Below are 18,637 nucleotides of genomic sequence, written 5' to 3'. Positions count from 1 at the left end.
ATTCAATCCCACTGTCTATGTCATTGATGAAGATATTAAACAGTACTGGTCCCAATATGGACCCCTGAAGGACATTGCTCATCATCAGTCTCCACCTGGGCATTGAGCCAGACTACCAACTGCCAGTTTCTGACTTCAGCAAGAGCTTTTTTGTTAGCTAAGAGTTCTCACACTTCATTTCCAGGTACCCTGCTGTTAATTCTGCCTTCTTGAACTTCCAGGTCAAGTCTGCCTCCTTTTTTTTACATTAAATGCTGCCTTCCACATGAAGCACGGTCATCTCCAACATCTGCAGCTACGTGGTGCTCACCTAGCCCTAGCTGAACCAAATGCCCATTGACCCACCTGAGCCACCAATGCTCCTCCTCAGGGCGTGACTTCTACTACACCACCAGTGCAGGGCTCCACGGCTTCATGGCCTTCTTCAAGCCCATCAGCTCTGAATTTCTTGCTGTGTCCACACCAACACCCACAGCTCTCATTCTTGTCCATGCCCTAAATTCTGCTATCCCCAAATGCTGCTTCTCTTTCTCCCAGCCCATTAACCCTGTTCTCTGCTCTTTCTCATTAATCCTTTCTGTACCCCACTCGTATTTGTAAACCCCCTATATCTCCCTACTGCCTTTTTGCCTCTCTTTCTTCCAAGGCTCCTTACCTCTCTCTAAGGCAGGTTGAAAGCCTCAGCAGGTTTATCTGTTCCTCTTAGGCTGGTGTCCTTTCATTGTCTCTCAGAAGTGGAGAGGTTCCAGAGCTCCCTGAGCAGCTCATTTTTTTCCTCCAAATCTCATCCCCTGTCCTGGGCTTCTTACTGAAAAGTCACAATAAGCTATTGAAACCTGGAAGGAAGGATGTTACCCTTACAAGATAAGCTCTGGTCAGAGCTGAAAATCCCTGTTATTGTTGGTAAATGCCACTTACTGCAAAAGATGTGCATCAGCAACATTCAGACTTTTTAGTGGTAAATTAAAATAAAATCCCAATATGTGTCTAATAGCAAGAATGGAATGTTAGAAACTGCCTAAATCAGGGCACAAACAAATTTAAGCTCATTAAGGACCTACAAGAAACTTTTAATTTTGAAGTTGGAATAATTTTTATAATCAGAGATATACTATAGATCAGCACAAAAGGCTGATAATGAGGACATATACTTTGGTGGCACAAGACTTCAAAATGCATGATTAAGAAATGAAATGTATTATGAAGGAGTCTGCATCAAGTAGCATATATTCCAGCAGAAAATTCCTCCAGGAGATGACAGAACTTAAAAAAAGGTTTTAGCGGGACCGACACAATGCAATGTACTAATTATTTGGCAGTGCATAATATCTTTATTTAGAACAATAAAGTATATGTATATAATGTAAATTCCAAATTTGAACTGGTATAAAAAAGGATCTGGGAAAACATCTATCTTTAAGAGGACACATATATACATACACATCACATTTTATAAACTTTGTTGATTACCTTCAGTCAGAATGTAACTATGCAAGACTGTGCTGACATTTACATTGAAATAAATGAATTTGCCCATGATACAACCAGCAAACGTCTGTGTCTCTATCACTAAAGAGTCTGAAGTTTCCGCGTTCCATCAATTTGATAACATAATAGCAACATGCCACCATTACTGTAGATCTGCATTTAATAGACAGTTGAATCAGATTCCTGAATTGAAGAATGTTGGATAGTTCTTTAATGTAAATCTAACTCGAAATATCTGTATTTTATATATACAGTTAGCTTTTCAATTTAATAGTTGTATTGTGTGTACTGAACAGTTTCAGCATATTACAGAGAGCAACAGAGAAAACAGAGCTGGTGAAGATCAGAATCTAAAAAATGTGCAGGTTGTACACATAATCCATAGTATAGCACATTTTATAAGCTTACTTATAAAATGACCTTGCGATGAAGTAAGTACCATTAATTTATTCAAGTAAACACACATCTAAAGTAGCACATTGAGATACTCAGTATATCACTATCTGCTTTTTATTGTCACAAGGCCACTATTAATTACATGCAAAGTTCAACTACTCCAAAGAAAACCTAAAAATGTTTGTTTCGCACAAAACCACAGATATCTGAAAAACAAATTTGGTTGACCTTTGTATAAAAAATACAACACTCACTTTTCCCCAATTTCAATTTTAAGAGAAAGGGCATTCATTTTCTAACTGTGTTAATGCATGGGCTCTGTCTACCTAAAAAGACGACTGAAAAACTGTTCACTCTTCATAAGTTAAATCGCTTAAACTGGATAAAGAAGGAATTAAAGGACTATTTCTGCCATCCCTACTCCCACTAAACAGTAACTTATTTTAATTGATTTCAAAGATGCCTCACAAGCCAGTAGTCTTTCAAAATTTCCTACATCCGAAGTAAGGGCCCCCTCAGTGGGTAGACAAATTGGGCACAGAAACTTTCAAATAATTTCACGATCATATTTCCAAGACCCGAGTTATCCACTGTATCAACAAACGTCTAGAAGTGTCTTTCTGCTTTGCAAAAATGATTGAGAACACCCAAATTTTGTTCAGATCTCTCAAAAGGTGCAGAGAACAGGAAATCCAGGAGCTCTGACAACAGTTCTTTTACTCCTTGTGTTGAACAATTTTGATGCATATTTAAAGAACAATGTTTGTGATGTGAAGCTGGAATTTTCTTTCTGTTCTCATGTAGCCTTAAATCTGCCCTGCTCCACGGAAGAGATTAAAGTGTTCGACACTACTGGAAAGTGACTTAGCTACTATTTCAAGATGTTACTTTTGGAGGGTGAACATTTTGCAGTAGTCTATCTGGCTTTAATGTATGTTTCAATTTACAACTGATATTTTCTATAGTATTGAACAGTAGACTAAAGAGCCTAAAACATCGTGCATTTTGAACATTAAAGTATAATTCGGGGGACACCAATGTGCAACATTATTGTGTATTTGATTTTCTGGAAAAACACATTTAGGAGAACTAACATTATTATGAACAAAGAACTTGAATAAATACAAGATTTTTTTTTAAATGAATTGGAGAAAAATACTGTAAAGCATCAAATGCATAAGCTTGCTTTGAGAACATATTGTATAGCAACATGAAGTATTGAAGGTTTTTGTAAAATGTGTAAGGATAATTGCTTCCATTTATTGTGGATACGTTTCCATTCTGTCAAAATCAATACACAGTTACTCTCCACATTACCAATAAGGTGCAAATTTCTCATCAATTAGGTCATGCTGACATTTTTTTCAGGCTAACTGTTAAATAAGATTGAAACACAAAGTCTGAGGGCCTTGTGAGTAAAGAACTACACAATGTCAAATGAGACTGAGCTGCAGATGGGTAATTCTGTTGTTTGACTTTTGCAGAGCTAAAATTTGGGATGCACTTGCTTTTTAGAAGTGATGAGCAACCTTGATTACTCTTTATTAAGTGGTGAGTGCTCCAGCATCTTCTGAATAAAAATTAAGGCCTAATTCTCACACTAGGCCTCTTTAGATCTAGACTAAGAGAAGTTCCTCAGATGATCATAGAATCATAGAACCATAGAATCTGTTAGGTTGGAAGGGACCATTAAAGGTCATCTAGTCCAACCCCCCTGCAGTAAGCAGGAACATCTTTAGATCAGGTTGCTCAGAAACTCATCAAGCCTGGCCTTGAATGTCTCCAGGGATGGGGCCTCCACCACCTCTCTGGGCAACCTGTCCCAGTGTCTCACCACCCTCATTGTAAAGAACTTCTTCCTAATGTCTAATCTAAACCTACCCTGCTCTAGTTTATAACCATTGCCCCTCGTCCTGTTGCTACATGCCCTTGCAAACAGCCCCTCCCCAGCTTTCTTGTAGGCCCCCTTCAGGTACTGGAATGCTGCTATAAGGTCTCCCTGGAGCCTTCTCTTCTCCAGGCTGAACAACCCCAACTCTCTCAGCCCGTCTTCGTAGGAGAGGTGCTCCAGCCCTCGTATCATCTTCGTGGCCCTCCTCTGGACCCACTCCAACAGGTCCATGATGATGCAAACCCCAAAGCTCGGTTAATGTTAATGGAACTGTGCTAATTTATACCAGCTAAGCAGGGCTTGAGGACCCTTTTCTGACACTCAGAAAGTGCAAAAAGGCCTCAGTATAAATAAAAAATATTTCCACATGATCAAATCCTTGGATCAGTGAATTCATGAGAAGTTTCGATATTGATCTCAGTAGGGTCAAAATTCCATGCAGAGTGGCTACATGCACACATGAGCTCTGTCATCAAACATAGTAAGGTTTTGAGGTTTTGAGGTTTTTTCTTTTTGGTAAGTATGAAAGACAAATCAGTTTTACTAATAGTACACACACACACACACACACACACGTATATATTATATGTATGTCATATTCCTTTTATGCATGGTTCTCAGAAAATTCATCAGATGATTAAAATTTCCACAAGAATTCTTAAAAAAATGAAGTAACTATACACTTTAAAGACAACTCCAACTTTATGGAAAACTTTAAAAGGGTGGTGGGTTTTTTATTAAGTTTGCAAGTTATTTAAACTAAAACTTGTGCTGACTTGGTCGGTTTGATGACAGACGACAGATTGTCATCAGAAGAGCCACCCTTAGCTTCTGAAGTACAAACCCCTAATACAGATAAATAATTCATACCCATTATCTGGAAAGAGCCAAGACGATAATATGCACAACTACACTTATAACTTTTACCATGTTATTTTTAGGATTTACTTGAAAATGCATGTCTGTAGATCAATCCTGTACAGATTCCATGGATGCTATAACAGCAATAGATGCAGAAGACAAGTGAGAAAAAAAGCCTTTCTGTTTTGTTTTGAGAGAATTAACTTTGAGTGGAGAATGCCAGGATATTAAAGCTTACTAATCACTTAAAACACAATGCAAACATTAATTACAGCTGATGTAAATAAATGCTAAATACATTCTCAGGATCTTTCAGATTTTCTATGCTATACATTTAAAGACAAGGTATCAATGGCATGCATCTTCAGCGTTTAAAATGCCTTTCATGGGTTTGTCTTTATTCTGATGTTTGAACGCAATTCAGACTCCTTACTTTCACTTCCCTTGGCATGGCTGGAAATTTCACCAGTGTTCACACACCCAGCAGTTACTCTTAATGCTTCGAAGCTCCATGAGGTACATTCACCTCCTGTTTACTTTGTCTTCATCCAGTATTTGCTCCTCCTGAACAGAGACCACCAACACTGATGAATTCTTGAAGCTTTCTGGGGTGGGCAAGCAGCCACCTGGCACCCAATAGAGACCACATGTTGCTGTACACACGACCTTTGCCAGGCATAAACACAGCTCCTTATAAGTAAAAGGCTAGAACACAGGGCCATGGAATGATTTTGCTTTCAAGTTTTATATACAACATTGAAGAGTATGTTATCTGTATCCATTTCTGCGTTTTCTGTCAGTTCAGAGAACTCCATCTGAAGACACCAAGGTAAGGTAAAGGACACAGAACTTAAATTAAGGATGCAAAGGTATTTATGACTTTCAATGATTACACATAGTTGGAGGCATTTGAAAGATGCTTTTTGTTCAGGATGTACTTTGTTTGGCAGAGTCAGCTGCAAAAACTAATGCAATTGAAAATCCCCAAATGCCACACAAGGTAGATATTCACATAAGATACAGTCCTGCTAAGTGCACACTCTTCTTATCGTTGTTCAATTCAGTGTTGGTTTCACAGTAACAAACACAAATTGTCCTCATTTCTATATCATGTCTATGGAGTCATGGGCAGCAACAACAGATGCAGACTCAGTCTGTCACTCCAGAAGGAATACGAATGTGCTTAAAGCTGCTTCATTTATGAAGCGAACATGGAACTGTTACCTGCCTGAAGAAAAAAACCAGAAATTACAATTTTGCTGATTAGTTTTCCTCTCTGTATTACTAAACAGTAGAGCTTTTCAAAGACAGATGACATAAACATTTTTTCTTATAATTTTGGAAATGGATAAATTCAATGACACTTGCATAGACATTCCTTTATTCTGAAAGAAAAAAATATTGTTGTAAGATGTATTTTCCTGGTCCAAGAACACACTTGCCTGCAAAAGCTCATTGACATCATCTATGGTGATGAAAAAACTCTCATGGTTTTACAGAACTGTTACATTTGTGCATTTTGGTATCTGGCAATCTCTGGCAGCAAACTTCCCTTTGAAATCGTCTGAACAAGCCAATATCACTCTGAGTTTATTTACATTTTGTAAAAGTCAAACAACTTGTCCACTGCAGAGATGATTTCCCTTCTCAGTGAGCAGTTGTTAGCATAAAGCACTTAGGGAGACTGGAAATCTCTCGAGTTGTAGCTAATGAACTCAGCTAACTCACTAGATCACAACGAACACTCTGTAATACACCTGAGAGTGGCCGCTACAGGATGACCTGCAAAACCTGGACTGCCTGTTGTACTCTTATGCTGCTCTTTCCACTCATGTTATAAAATGAAGCATTCAGTGCTGCCTGCATCTTCCAGACCCTTGCCAGAGATGCTGTGGTCCTGCAGAGATTCCTGCGGTCAGAAGCCCCTTGCCAGAGACGTGCAATGTTGTGCAGAGGACAGCTGGGAATGAGAAGGCCCACTCGCCTTTGCTGCTCACTCTTACATACGAGAAGATGCAAGAATGATGTACCAGATAAGGCTACAGAGACTGCAAGCTGTGACGAGTAAGCAACAATTAAGAGAAGCTCAGCTCTACTCGGCCTGTTCTCCTACACTCACCAGCTAGTTTAACGATTGTGTTTTTCAGGTCACGCTGCTTTGAAACAGCTGTAGGACAACAGCCGAAGACTTCTCTGTACCGGTTCTCATGCCAAAAAGGAGAAGCAGTAGCCGTCCTTCATTTTGGAATTCGGGCATATGTCATTTTGTAACATTCAGGCTAAAAGTCAAACACCTAAATTAATGATACAGGATTAATTACATTAGCTGCTAAGGATCATAGGGACAAATGAAGCCTACTGATAGCAAGTTTGGTTTTTTTTTTTTTTCCTAAAATGGACTCTGACTCACTTTATATTTCAGCAGCCAAAAGTTGTTAAGCCTATGGTAAGACTCTCAACTGCAACAACTTACCAGTACACGAAACAGTAACAGTGTTGAGGGAGAAAAAGCAACAGCTACACTTGTAGATGTTCCTTTTCTTTTTGCTGCAACATACTGAAAAAAAAAAAAAAAGGTATTTTATTACTACAATGCTAGTGTTTCAAGGAAATAGAACTGAATGGTTTATCAGTTAGTTACAATAAAAGGGAACTGAAAGTATTAGAATTTATGTTTCCTACTAGGTCTTCCTAGTTACAGATGAATATTACAAATTTATCAGGGAAGAGGGAGAAAAAAACATATGCCATATATTTAAGAAGACATCTGATGGAGAATGTAACCTGTTTAAATTTCCTTTTAAGGAAAATTCTATAAATGTATATGAAGTGAAACAATATACCTTATCTCATTTTCCTCTTGACAGTCGTGACACTGTGTAGTTTCATCACTTTCTGGTCTGGATTTGGGATGTGTTTTCTAGGCAGAAAATGCATTAAATATAAGTATTCTAAAGCTTTCTTTAACAACTCCCTAAACAATTGTTGTATGTTTCAGTTTGCTTCAGATTTTCAATATCGAAGTCATCTTGCAAAATGTAGGCCAAATCTTGTCCTCTAACATATATCTGCTACTGGTATAATTTACTATCAAAGCCTTTGTACTCTAGGCAGGGGCACAAGGGGCAAAGGCAAAAGAATCCTCTTCTCAAGATAAAATAGGAGAACCAGGAAACTGGGGGAATCCCATGTTTTTAATTTCCAATTAGACAGCTATCATGCTGATAAGATAGGATTTGCACTTTGGTGGTGGAATCCAAGAATTTGACAACATAGATTTATATTAGCATGTCACACAGTTCAGTGAAGATCAAAAGAGATGTCTCTTGCTTTCAAATGCAGAACGGTTCTGTTCTTCCCGCCTCCCCATAGCTATGAAATGTAGTATCACTAAATGCAGTATTTCTTACCTTCCAGTATATGGCTCCCAAAATAAAGCCAATAAGAAGAGACAGCAATGAAGTCAGTGCTATGCTGATCCCTTGCAGGCTGGAGCTGCTAATGAAGCCAAGTGCCTCTTCTGTAATTACAGATGTTTTTGTTAGTGAAGACAGATTTATAGCAGCAAACTATCTTCAGGGCAACACTACTATTAGCAAGAGCACTTTTATGCACCACGTACCTAACAGCATCCTAAACAGCAGAACAGATACTTCAAAGTGCTGTGTACACGAGGCACACTTCAAACAAAATCTCATAGGAAATTTTTGACCACAAGGATGCTCCTCCTATTTCTGGAACAGCTGCGTTGAATACTTCCAACACTAATTCTCTTTTTGTCATTTGTAGAGAACTTTCTCTTTCCAAAATTTCAAAGTTTGGGGTTTATCAATTTTTAAAGGTCTTATTTTGTAACACAAAGTAATTCTTTGGAAAAGAATATATCTGTCACTTTGTGCCTTTGCTTAAGTTGCATAAGGTGCATCCCACTGACTGCAGATAGACACTTTGCCTTGCCACTAATGAATGACCAACACGAAGTCTCTTGAGGGAGGTTAATTTAACAAAATAAGCCTGACTTCACTTCTAATGTGTGTCTGAAAAGGTCCCACTGACCTCAGTAAGACCAAACCCTTGTACCTTGAAGTCCAGCTATGTGTTATTTTGTTGCTACCATTTCTTGATATCTTTTTACATTTTACACGGAAGAGCTCCATATGTACGTAAGCAATTCTATTCCCTTCACAGGGAGCTATACGCATGCTGAGACTAAAATGTGGCCCTCCAGTTAATTAATCAAGAGCAGGATGTGAAAAGTCCTACAGAGTCACCCTGGGATCCACCTTCTGAAATGCAAAGCGAGCCATAGGAGACTGACAGTTTAGACACCATCCACCCAGATTTAGTTCATTTCGTGATCTGGTGTCTGCAGCTCGAATGGTGGGTGTATTGTCAGATTACAGGAAAAGAACCAAACTGTAAGCACTGAAAAAGTGTAGGTGATTAGATACAGAAATGAAAATGGACTTATAACACTAAATTTGTGTGACTCATGCAAACAGCAAATGTCTAAGCATGTATGTATGATATACTGGGTCAGGCAATGTGCATTTAGTACATTATTAAACAGCCTCTAAGAAAACACTTTAGTTTAGAAAGGAGCATTCTCATAACTAGCAACTCATTTTCAACTCTCTGAGGTTTTCTGGTTAACATTTTGCAAGCTTTTACACAAATGTTCTTTTTGTCCCTGAAATTCAGCTGTGCTTTCTAGGATCGCAGTAGACAGAACTAAAAAGTAAGAAAAAAAATAGTCTGCCTCTTATATGCTCATATACTACATGTATCTCTGTATCTCATACACTGTTTACAAACTCTAGGTTCTGTCTATAGGAGCTTCAATTTTATTTACAACCAGTAGACCCAGCACACTAACAGGAAACATTGGTCAAGCAGAACCAATGCTAGCTTACCATGACAGAAATCTGTCTACAGAGAAGGGAAAGATAGCAGACAAAGTTCTACACAAGTGAACATCATCTGAAGAAGAGAGGCTATCGATTAGTCTGCCTCTGTCTGCTCAGACATTAGAACTAAGAGCAGAAATTAACTGGAGGAGCATATCTTTTCTCAAACTGTCCATCCCAGGCTAGGCAGAGAGGAGGTTTCTTGCAGGACTGACCTTCAGGAAATCTGGACAAATTCAAGCAGGGCAGAGCCAGCCTGAGCATTTAAAAAAAAAAAAATCCTGTCGTTACTTTATCTGAATTGTATTCTCAGAAGAAAAATCCTATATTGCTCTTGTGCTCTAGTCAAGAAAAATGCAACTCTGCTTTGCCTAATACCATTAGCCATTCTTCCCAGTGACAGACCGCTGAGTTATACAACTGAATTATGTAAATACTATGGGGATGGTCATATTTTCTGGATTATGCCCTGCAAACTTCAGAAAAAATGGAAAAGTGAAATAAAAATCAAAGGAAAAACTCTTCAGGTCATATAGAGCATAATTTATTTGATAACATGTTATGGTAGAGTATGTAACCTCAAACATCCTCTGCCTACTCTGCAATGCTGGGCAGCATGTCATGGCAAGCACTCTAATTTTTATATTAACTTCTAAAGAAATGTTCTGTATGCGGGGCGATCAGTGACAGCCCTCATTATACAATTATTTTTCACAAATTTCAGAGCATCTTAGACGACAGAAAAGCTCTCTTTACAATGAAGTATCTAAAAGTGGAAAAGTCTGATTTCTGAGAAGATATGTCCAACGCAGATGATTTCTATGGAAAACTGAGAGGAATTCATTATTAGCTTTCTACGTGGGGACCTGTAACGCAGGGACCAAGCCTAAATACAGTCAAATTGTGACACCCTTCCCAGCCTACCTTTTAAAAATTGCAACAGATGTTATTTTCATAACTTGATAGTGTGTGAATTAATTTGAAAGTTAAGTAACTCATAATTAACTTAAAAAACAAGCAACAACGGATTATTTAATTCTACTTTCAAGTCTAGAAAAAAGTCTCGAAAGATCTGGAGAGAATGAAATGAGTCATGGCAGGTTTCTTCATGTGCCTTTTATTTATAGTAACATGTAAACCAGAACAGGTTGGAGAATTTTCAGTCTGGAGAACCTCCCAGGAACTGGTGTCCTAATGAAGAAAAGGGAGTTAAGGAAAGCAAGCTGGCTGCCAATAGTTTGATTTTTTTTCCTTCCATAGGGACCTTTTTCTCCGTTAGAAACTTGAGAGCTCTACACAAAAAGAGTCCCACTCCCAGCAGTTGTAAAGGCAGAGTAGGAGAAGGAACAGGAGGAACCAGGTGTATCAGTAACTTTGTGAACTCCCTGGGCAACACCAGAGGAACTCCTGGCTTTGCAGTTAGTTTATTATTCACTTAAAATAGACTCTATCCAGCGCGGTGCAAAAGGGGAGTGGAAGAAGGCCAGCATCTCTCAGAGCTCTCACTCTGCACCTTGTGGAAGATTCCCTAAGGAATTGATCTCATCTGATGTTGATTTATGTTTCGTCTTCATGGACATTGGGATATTAAGTTGTGAACAAAATATATTTACATTAAAAGCCACTTAGCCACACAATGAAGTTATTGAGCTGCTCTCTACCTTGAGCCATGTGTGCAGGTTTAGCAACCAATTATGATTCAAGGCACTGGCTCAATTTTTTTGTCGTATATGTCTCGAAGGAATTTTCATTTACCTCTGCTCAGCTCCAACACAATTACCACAAGATCTTATCTATAAAAACGCAGAACAGCTTTCACCTGTTCATTAGAGTTTTTCATTAAGTATAAAGATGAAACAAAGGCACAGAAGGCAACACCAATTGCATTAAAGCCTCGAGTGAACATTTGCACACTGTTGTGCAATTACAGATTTAAACTATGGCATTCTTTGTTTAATTATAAAAGTAGGCCTTCTTCCTAAAAACAGTTATAGAGATGCTTGTGTTTACACATTCTTTGAGCTATTCAGTACTGAATAATAAAGCTAAATTACTGTGTGGAAATTATAGGCAATAATGGAAAAAAGCAACACTGAACTTTCCATGAAAATAAGAATAATACCATGGCATTAAATTGAGTGAGAAGTGTGAGTAACAGCTAGTAAGTTCTAGCTGTTCGAGCTTTAACCATAGCAACATGAGATTCATCTGATGGGATGGGGGGGGAAGATTACTATTTATTGTTTGGTTCAACCACTGAAAGAAGAGATCAGGACTCAAGACTTCTTATCCAGACACTTGTTCTTTACATAGGAACCATCTTATCTGAGTTCTCTAGACTATGCATGCTATAAAGATGCAGAGAAATATCAATGAGACTGGGACTTAAACAGTTAATTGGAATTTAAATTGGACTGCAGTCATGTAATACAAACAGAAGAAAATAAACCAGCCTAAAAAAATTGTGGGTGGTGGTGTTTTGAGAATTTTATGGGGGAAAAGATGGAGTAGGAACATGCCACAAATCTACATTCAATATTACAAGGATGAAAATAGCACTATTGCCATACAAAAAAAAAAAAAAAAACACCCAGGATAATTGTTCCATTTTACACTTAGTTGGGGTAAGACTTTTGGTGTAGATTTAGTAAAGATTCTAATCTATTATAGTAGTTTAATTTTATTGTCATGTAATAACAGTGAAGTCATGAAATACGCTGCAACATCATGAAAAGTAACAGCATAATGAAAAAAAGTATTTTAGCTAATTTATATTACATAGAATTTATATGATAATTATTTCACAAATTACTTTATTAGATGATGCACTTCAGGTTTGTCTCAGTTTAATTTAGAATTAGGAGCAGTTCAAGTCATCTGACTACAGAGACTTTATTAATAGATTCAAAATTTATTATTAATCTGGAGGGGTTCTTTTGCAAACAGTGAAGGCTTCTAAATGGTCTAGAAACCCGAATTTTAAATAGCTCAATTTAAAACCTTTTAAAATTAAAGACGGTAATTTAAAAAGAAAATACTGCAGTAGTTTGTATCTGGAGATGCTTTTGTCAGGTTTCTCCTCTTCTCCAAATGTTTTCCTTTTTGAAATTTCAATCTAGTGGTGCTGTTCTGAGAACAGTACTGACACCAGGAGACAGGATCCCCTGTGCTGGGGATTCTTCACATGGGAAGTAATAAGGTTTATTCACTGTTGTTCCTTCCAAGAAGGTAGGGATTAAGTAAAAAAGAAAACTTACTCAGCAATAAAGCCAAGACAAAACTAAAATCAGTACTGAAGAGCATTTTCAGGGAGTAAGACAGATGCCAATAAAGATGCCACAAGTCCTTCCCCGCAAAAAAGCTCCAAACAAACAGCTAAAGTGTAACAAGTCAGCAGCCAATGTCCAAGTTAATTTAATTTAAGCTGATTAAGAGTTCAAACTGTCCTCAGCCCAGACATGCAGTCCTCATGTCATTTCTATATAAGGCTGTTAAGTGATATCCAATTTTCCAATAAATTGCTTAAGAGAACAATAATCAGTTAAAACACACCTGTACAGCATATGGCCAGCCAAGCAATTTCTTTGACTTACTGCATTATTTTAATTAGGCTTTTTTCCTACTTGATTATCAGTTCCAGTTTTAAAACAAGATTAATAAACCTGCTTCTGTTCTCCCCCCCAGAGTACAGACACAGGTGCCACACTCCACTGTGCTGCCTGGCATCCCTCCTGTCACTGTACTGGGTCAAAGTCCTTTCATCTGAATGCTCCTGTAATGTATCTGTCTTTCTTTTGGCTCCTTCATCCATTCCCATTGCTTCAGGCTGCAGCTGAATACTCTTCCTCTAACAGTGACAGCAAAAATTATCACATGTTCAGACCTGAGAGAGACAGGTCTGCGCTCTTTAGTCCCCTCATAATTGGCCCTGGGCTCATCACATTATTTGCAGCCAGCTCTGTGACCTCTTGGCACGGATTTTATGGCAGTGAGACTTCTCTTTTCCAGAGAGGCAGGCTGGCAGCCAGGAGCTGAAGGTGGTTTTTGTTCTAACCTTCTACTCGGGGGGTTCTGGGGAATGATGACTTAAGAACTTCTCTTAATTAGAAAGCAATCAGGAAGGGCTTGAAATCTGACAGCAGCTGTGAGGCAACTAAGAGGTAGCACGCATAGTGATAAAACCCTAGAGAATAACTAGATTACACATTCCCTAGAGAAAAAGCATGAGAAGAAACTCAATCTTAGCAGTATCTGTCCCATTGTCAGGAGCTACCGTTGTGCCCACCAGGCTACATCCTGCTGCCTCCTTGTCCATATTTTCTTAAGCGCAAGGAATGCCAGCCACACACTTCATCATCACACATTTAGACAACATAGATACTTGTGAAGTGAAAGGGGGAAATTGTAAAAGAGATACACATTGTCATCCTGATGTGTCTGGGAAACAGGAACAAGGGAAACAGCAACATGGTTAAGCTTTAATCACCATTTCACAAACCTCTAAGGAAAATCCCCTTCTTTTGTTCACATGGAAAGCTCCAGAGAGTATTCACCTTGTTGTACATGATGTCACTAAAAGCCCCTGAAACTTCACTGCTTCTCTTCACCTTAGATTCCTATACCCCTTTTGACCTCATGACGGGTAATGTTGAGGCTCTTACAGCATCAATTCGGGGCTCTCTTATCTGTCAGTGACCAGTCGTGTAATACACTGACAAAGACAGGTGAGAAACATGGAGATGGCCATGCCAGAGAAAGATTACAAACTGCCAAAACTGTAGTGACTTTGTCCTTGACCTCAAACGAAATCACACTGACTGTGAAGCTGGCCCTACTGTGACTACAGCAAGCAAACACGGGGACTGTCTTCAGGTTTGGTGTCAAGCTTGGGATTGACAGTGCTCTCAAAATGCAATGTACAAGCAACCTCTTTGTCCACGTGACTACCCTGGGCCTGATTTTGGACAGCTATTCTGATCGTTTGGAGCAACTTCCTTTTCTGAGAGTTAAACTGAAGTGTTTGGGACAGCCAAGTTTGCTGAGGCCATATGACTAATGAGACCTCATGACAGCCAAAACGAAGAGACCTGCCCTCTCCAAGTTGTAGAGAGCTGTCACATCATTGTAACTTGATAGCATCTCTAAATTTTGATTAGATAAGTTCATTGCATTTCAATATGACAGCTGAGAAACACATGGTACACCATCCGGCACAAGTAACTTCCCATTAATTTGCACAATTAATGACATTCTTTTCCTCTGAGCTCTCATAACAACCAGCTACCAGAACAAAATGGAGACACATATATTAATTCAATCACTTGTACTTACTGTTACTGCTAGTGTTACTGCCAATGCTGTCATTCCTAAGGGAGCTGGCAGCAACAGGAGGAAACAAAAATGTTTTTGTGACAGCGACTCTGGAATCTAAATAGAAAATCAGTGTGTCAGCATTATGTAACTTTAAAATACAGTTCCCTCTATATAAGATGATGGGCTATAGGGCTGCTGTGATTTGGCCATAGGGCTGTTTTAAAAATCTGGCCACAGGGCTGTTTATAAAGTGGATTAAGACCCAAAAGGCAGTCATATTAAGAGGCAAACATGTCTACACACTGAGCTGCTGCTGAATAGCTATTCTGGAAAAGCAATTGCTTTAAACAAGTTCTTCCGTTAAGGCACTGATCTACTAGTTACTACAGGTGTAACTGTGCAACTGGATACGTTGCCCTAATTAAAAAGCTAATAGCTGTCACTAGAGAGAGTAAAATAAAAGATAATACAAACCCTCCATTTAGTGGAAGGATGAGAATGAACTGCAGGAGCCTGGCTTGAGCCTGATAAATTTTATAAATGAAGTAAATGTGGCCCTTTTCAGGGGGGTGGGATGAATATGGAGGTGACTTGAGGCTGCTGCAATTTACAACTTGTCCTAGCTTCCTGTCCTGTCAGTAGTGCAATCTTAGGCTCCTTTACTGCATTATAAAAATTAAATAGAGCATTAATGGAAAATAAGGAGAACAACAATGTAAAAATACAATCCAGGACATATTTGGGATGAAAAGAAACAGAGCAGAGTATTGTGAGGTTATTTGGATTACATTAAGGAATGATGTCACTAGGAATGACAGCACTAGTTTTACTGTCAGATAGAACTCTGACTTAGAACAGAAATACAAGCTTCGGCATTGGTAGTAATTTTAACTGGCAGTAGGAAGGAGACATGGAGATACAGCATCAGATCCTTAGCATCTCTTAAATCAAAGGGAAGTCACCCATTTATATCTACTTAGATTCTGTTCCCCAAAATGAGAGCCATCTTACCATTCTCTGGTGTTTCTACTGTTGAAGGCAGAATGCAGTCATTCTTATCCAACCTGTCTGCAAACTCCTTGTAGACCTCAATGGTACTATTAAAGTGCCTAAAAAAATCCTCAGGAATGAAGCGATCTTCTTTATAAAGGTGACCATTTTCTTTTACAAAATCCTAGGGTAAAATATAGAATTCCGCTTGAAAGAAGGTCAAGAGAGATGCTCATTTCAGCACCCCAACAGATGATCAAAATATCCAAAGATGACACAACAGAGTTTAAGTTTTTAACCTGCAGAAGACCAAATTTTCTGTATACAATCTTCATAAAACATACAAGTCCTCTGATCTGAGAATTTCAGATTAGCTTTGCAAATAGAAATAAATTATTAATCCAGTGTTGTAAAATTGCCAAGGAATGAAAGACATTCTCTCATTCTACGCTGAAAATGAAGAAACATTTTTTTTTTTATTTCCCTCATTGAAAAAGTTACCTTGATTTCACATTACTTTGCGATGTTCTACATGATCCTTTTAATCTGAGCACAGGAACACAACATAATCATAGCTATTGTCATAAGAGTACAGGGAAGAAAATACAATAGCTGGGATACACTACTGCACAGAAACAGGCCGAGATCCCTGATAATGTACCTAGAAATAAGAGCAGGACTACAAACAAGGAAGCCCAATTACACTGAGGTTTCACAAACAAGTGTGTTATGCCAGACTAAACAACAAGACTGAGGTCCGTGTTAAGATCATTGATGGTTATCTTTATTTCTTTTTACCTGACGCTGGCTTTCATAACAACTGTTTCATGTGCCAGCAGGTTGAATTTGGCCTGCGGTTACTCTGTACTCCCAAGGAGGACAGTGGTAAGACCAGGGGTTAAATATGTACTAAGGAAAACTTCCTAGTTTTGGCTCCAAAATTCTTTTATATTTAATGCTGAAAGTATTAGACCTCCTTCTTCTCTGAGGAAATCAATAGCTAGTTTTTTCTCTGAATTACAGGATATTTACTTCTTCATTCTACAAAATAAAATCCCTCTTCCCCAACCACGTACCAGCTGAGTGCTTCGAATCATCAGGACAAGAATAGAAAAAGAAATATAAAGAAAGAGATACATCAAAGACGGGACAGAATTCAGTTTGAAATGGAAAGGTAGGGAATGCCGAAATACTCTCAGCCATATAATGCCAACATATGGCAAGGTTACAAGGTTATGCCATTCTGAATTAGCTTGAGTGTTTCAGTCCATTTGATTCATTCGGGATGTTAAAGAGGTGCAATTACAACAGCTAAGGACTTGACAAAAATAAACGTATATGGTAGATTAAATCCTTGGCCTAAAGAACATGATGGATTTTGCCCATTTTGTTCAGTGGGACAAAACCTTCGACTACAGAACTTTTTTTTTTTATTACTGATAGACTGGTTAGAGCTAAGTAAGGGATTGGAAAGTTAATTTTTTTTTGCCCCCATCATTTTCACACCAGAAAATCAGACATCTCTTGAGTGAGACTCCTGGAATCCTTCCAGCTGCCGTTGGCATCCATAAACACATGGGAAAAGGACGATATCCTCTAGTCTTTGCTGTATCTTTGTAAAAAAAAGTTTATTAAACCATGGTGAAGCTTTCAGAGCTGTGATACATACTAAAAGTATATTAATAGCTTCAACAACATCATCTTTAAATTTACATTAGGATCACTAGCAAAATGAATAATTTAAGCTGGATGCACAAGGAAGATTTCTGCCAGTTTCAAACAGACCAGAATGAATTAATTATCTTAAGGATGATGGTTACATTTTTGACTACTTAAATAACTGTATACAGGTCATTGTATATACTGTAATTCCTTGTAAGCCACTTTCCTTTGAAACAGGAGATAACGACTAGCCAATGTTAGCACAGTGTACTCAGCTCATTACTAAACAAAGTAGGATTTCAGATGTACAGGAATAGAAATGAGAACAAATCTAATGAAGCTTTGGACATTTTTAAACTATTACTGAGTACTGTGCAACAGAAAGTTTAAATAAAAATATCCAGTATGAAAGTAGGAACTCTGCATAAGATTACCTTATTTTTATCAAAAGCTAGGCATGCCATAAGATCATTAATTATCCTTGTGAGATTATTGATGATTGAATAGTTGCTTAAAACATCAGACATATCTGAAATATCTGAAAATTTCTGGAGAAGATTATGTAGACTCCTTGAAAACTCAGGCACCATCAAATGCAACCAACAGTGATTAGGCTGTCAGAGGATAAAAAGAGAAACAGAGAGGTAGATTAAATATCAGACTTTTGCAAAAACTGGTTAAGCAACTCAATGTGCAAAAGTAGATTAGACTGTCCTTTCCCATTTAAATTATCTTGAAAGTCTAAATTAAAATTCGTCTTCTTTAGTGTGGCCAACTTTCTCTTCAGTCCTTCTGGTAAAATTTCTATTCTCACTCATACTGACATATTTATGATTGTCTGTTAAATGCCCTCCCTTCATTAAATTCTTAATGAATGCTAAGCATCAGTCTGTTGAGAATTTGAGCCTTGAGACATACTACCACGAACCCTCTTCCATGCTTTCATTAACCGATTTTTTTTTTTAAATAACTATTACTTTAACAATTTTCTTCAGACTCTCTTTAAACCAATCTCAGTTTTCATTTATTATTCTTACCCTACATGACTCAGTTAACCCCAAAGGTCCTTGATTTAAATCTCTTCTGAGGAAGGTTTCCATAAACATTTTGCGTGAAATTCATGTGTGCT

At 38.1% G+C, this 18,637-nt stretch overlaps 1 protein-coding gene across 3 annotated transcripts in view; it reads right to left on the bottom strand.

The window, feature by feature from the left end:
* Positions 1-1,219: 1,219 nt before the first annotated feature.
* Positions 1,220-18,637, bottom strand: part of KITLG (KIT ligand) — a 55,878-nt gene continuing 38,460 nt past the window's right edge. The window contains exons 4-10 of one of the 3 annotated variants that reach the window (XM_054217504.1): positions 17,943-18,122; positions 15,868-16,030; positions 14,875-14,970; positions 8,047-8,156; positions 7,480-7,556; positions 7,110-7,193; positions 1,220-5,864 (exon numbers count right to left, since the gene is read on the bottom strand). In XM_054217504.1, the coding sequence (XP_054073479.1) occupies positions 7,154-7,193; positions 7,480-7,556; positions 8,047-8,156; positions 14,875-14,970; positions 15,868-16,030; positions 17,943-18,122 (666 nt within the window). In that variant the 3' untranslated portion in view covers positions 1,220-5,864; positions 7,110-7,153. The remainder of the gene's footprint in view (positions 5,865-7,109; positions 7,194-7,479; positions 7,557-8,046; positions 8,157-14,874; positions 14,971-15,867; positions 16,031-17,942; positions 18,123-18,637) is intronic. The other 2 variants (XM_054217495.1, XM_054217510.1) reach the window with 2 other exon arrangements.

Source organism: Rissa tridactyla, chromosome 1 (genome assembly GCF_028500815.1).
Source record: "Rissa tridactyla isolate bRisTri1 chromosome 1, bRisTri1.patW.cur.20221130, whole genome shotgun sequence".
NCBI classification, from domain to species: domain Eukaryota; kingdom Metazoa; phylum Chordata; class Aves; order Charadriiformes; family Laridae; genus Rissa; species Rissa tridactyla.
This window is presented reverse-complemented; position numbering and strand designations above follow the sequence as displayed.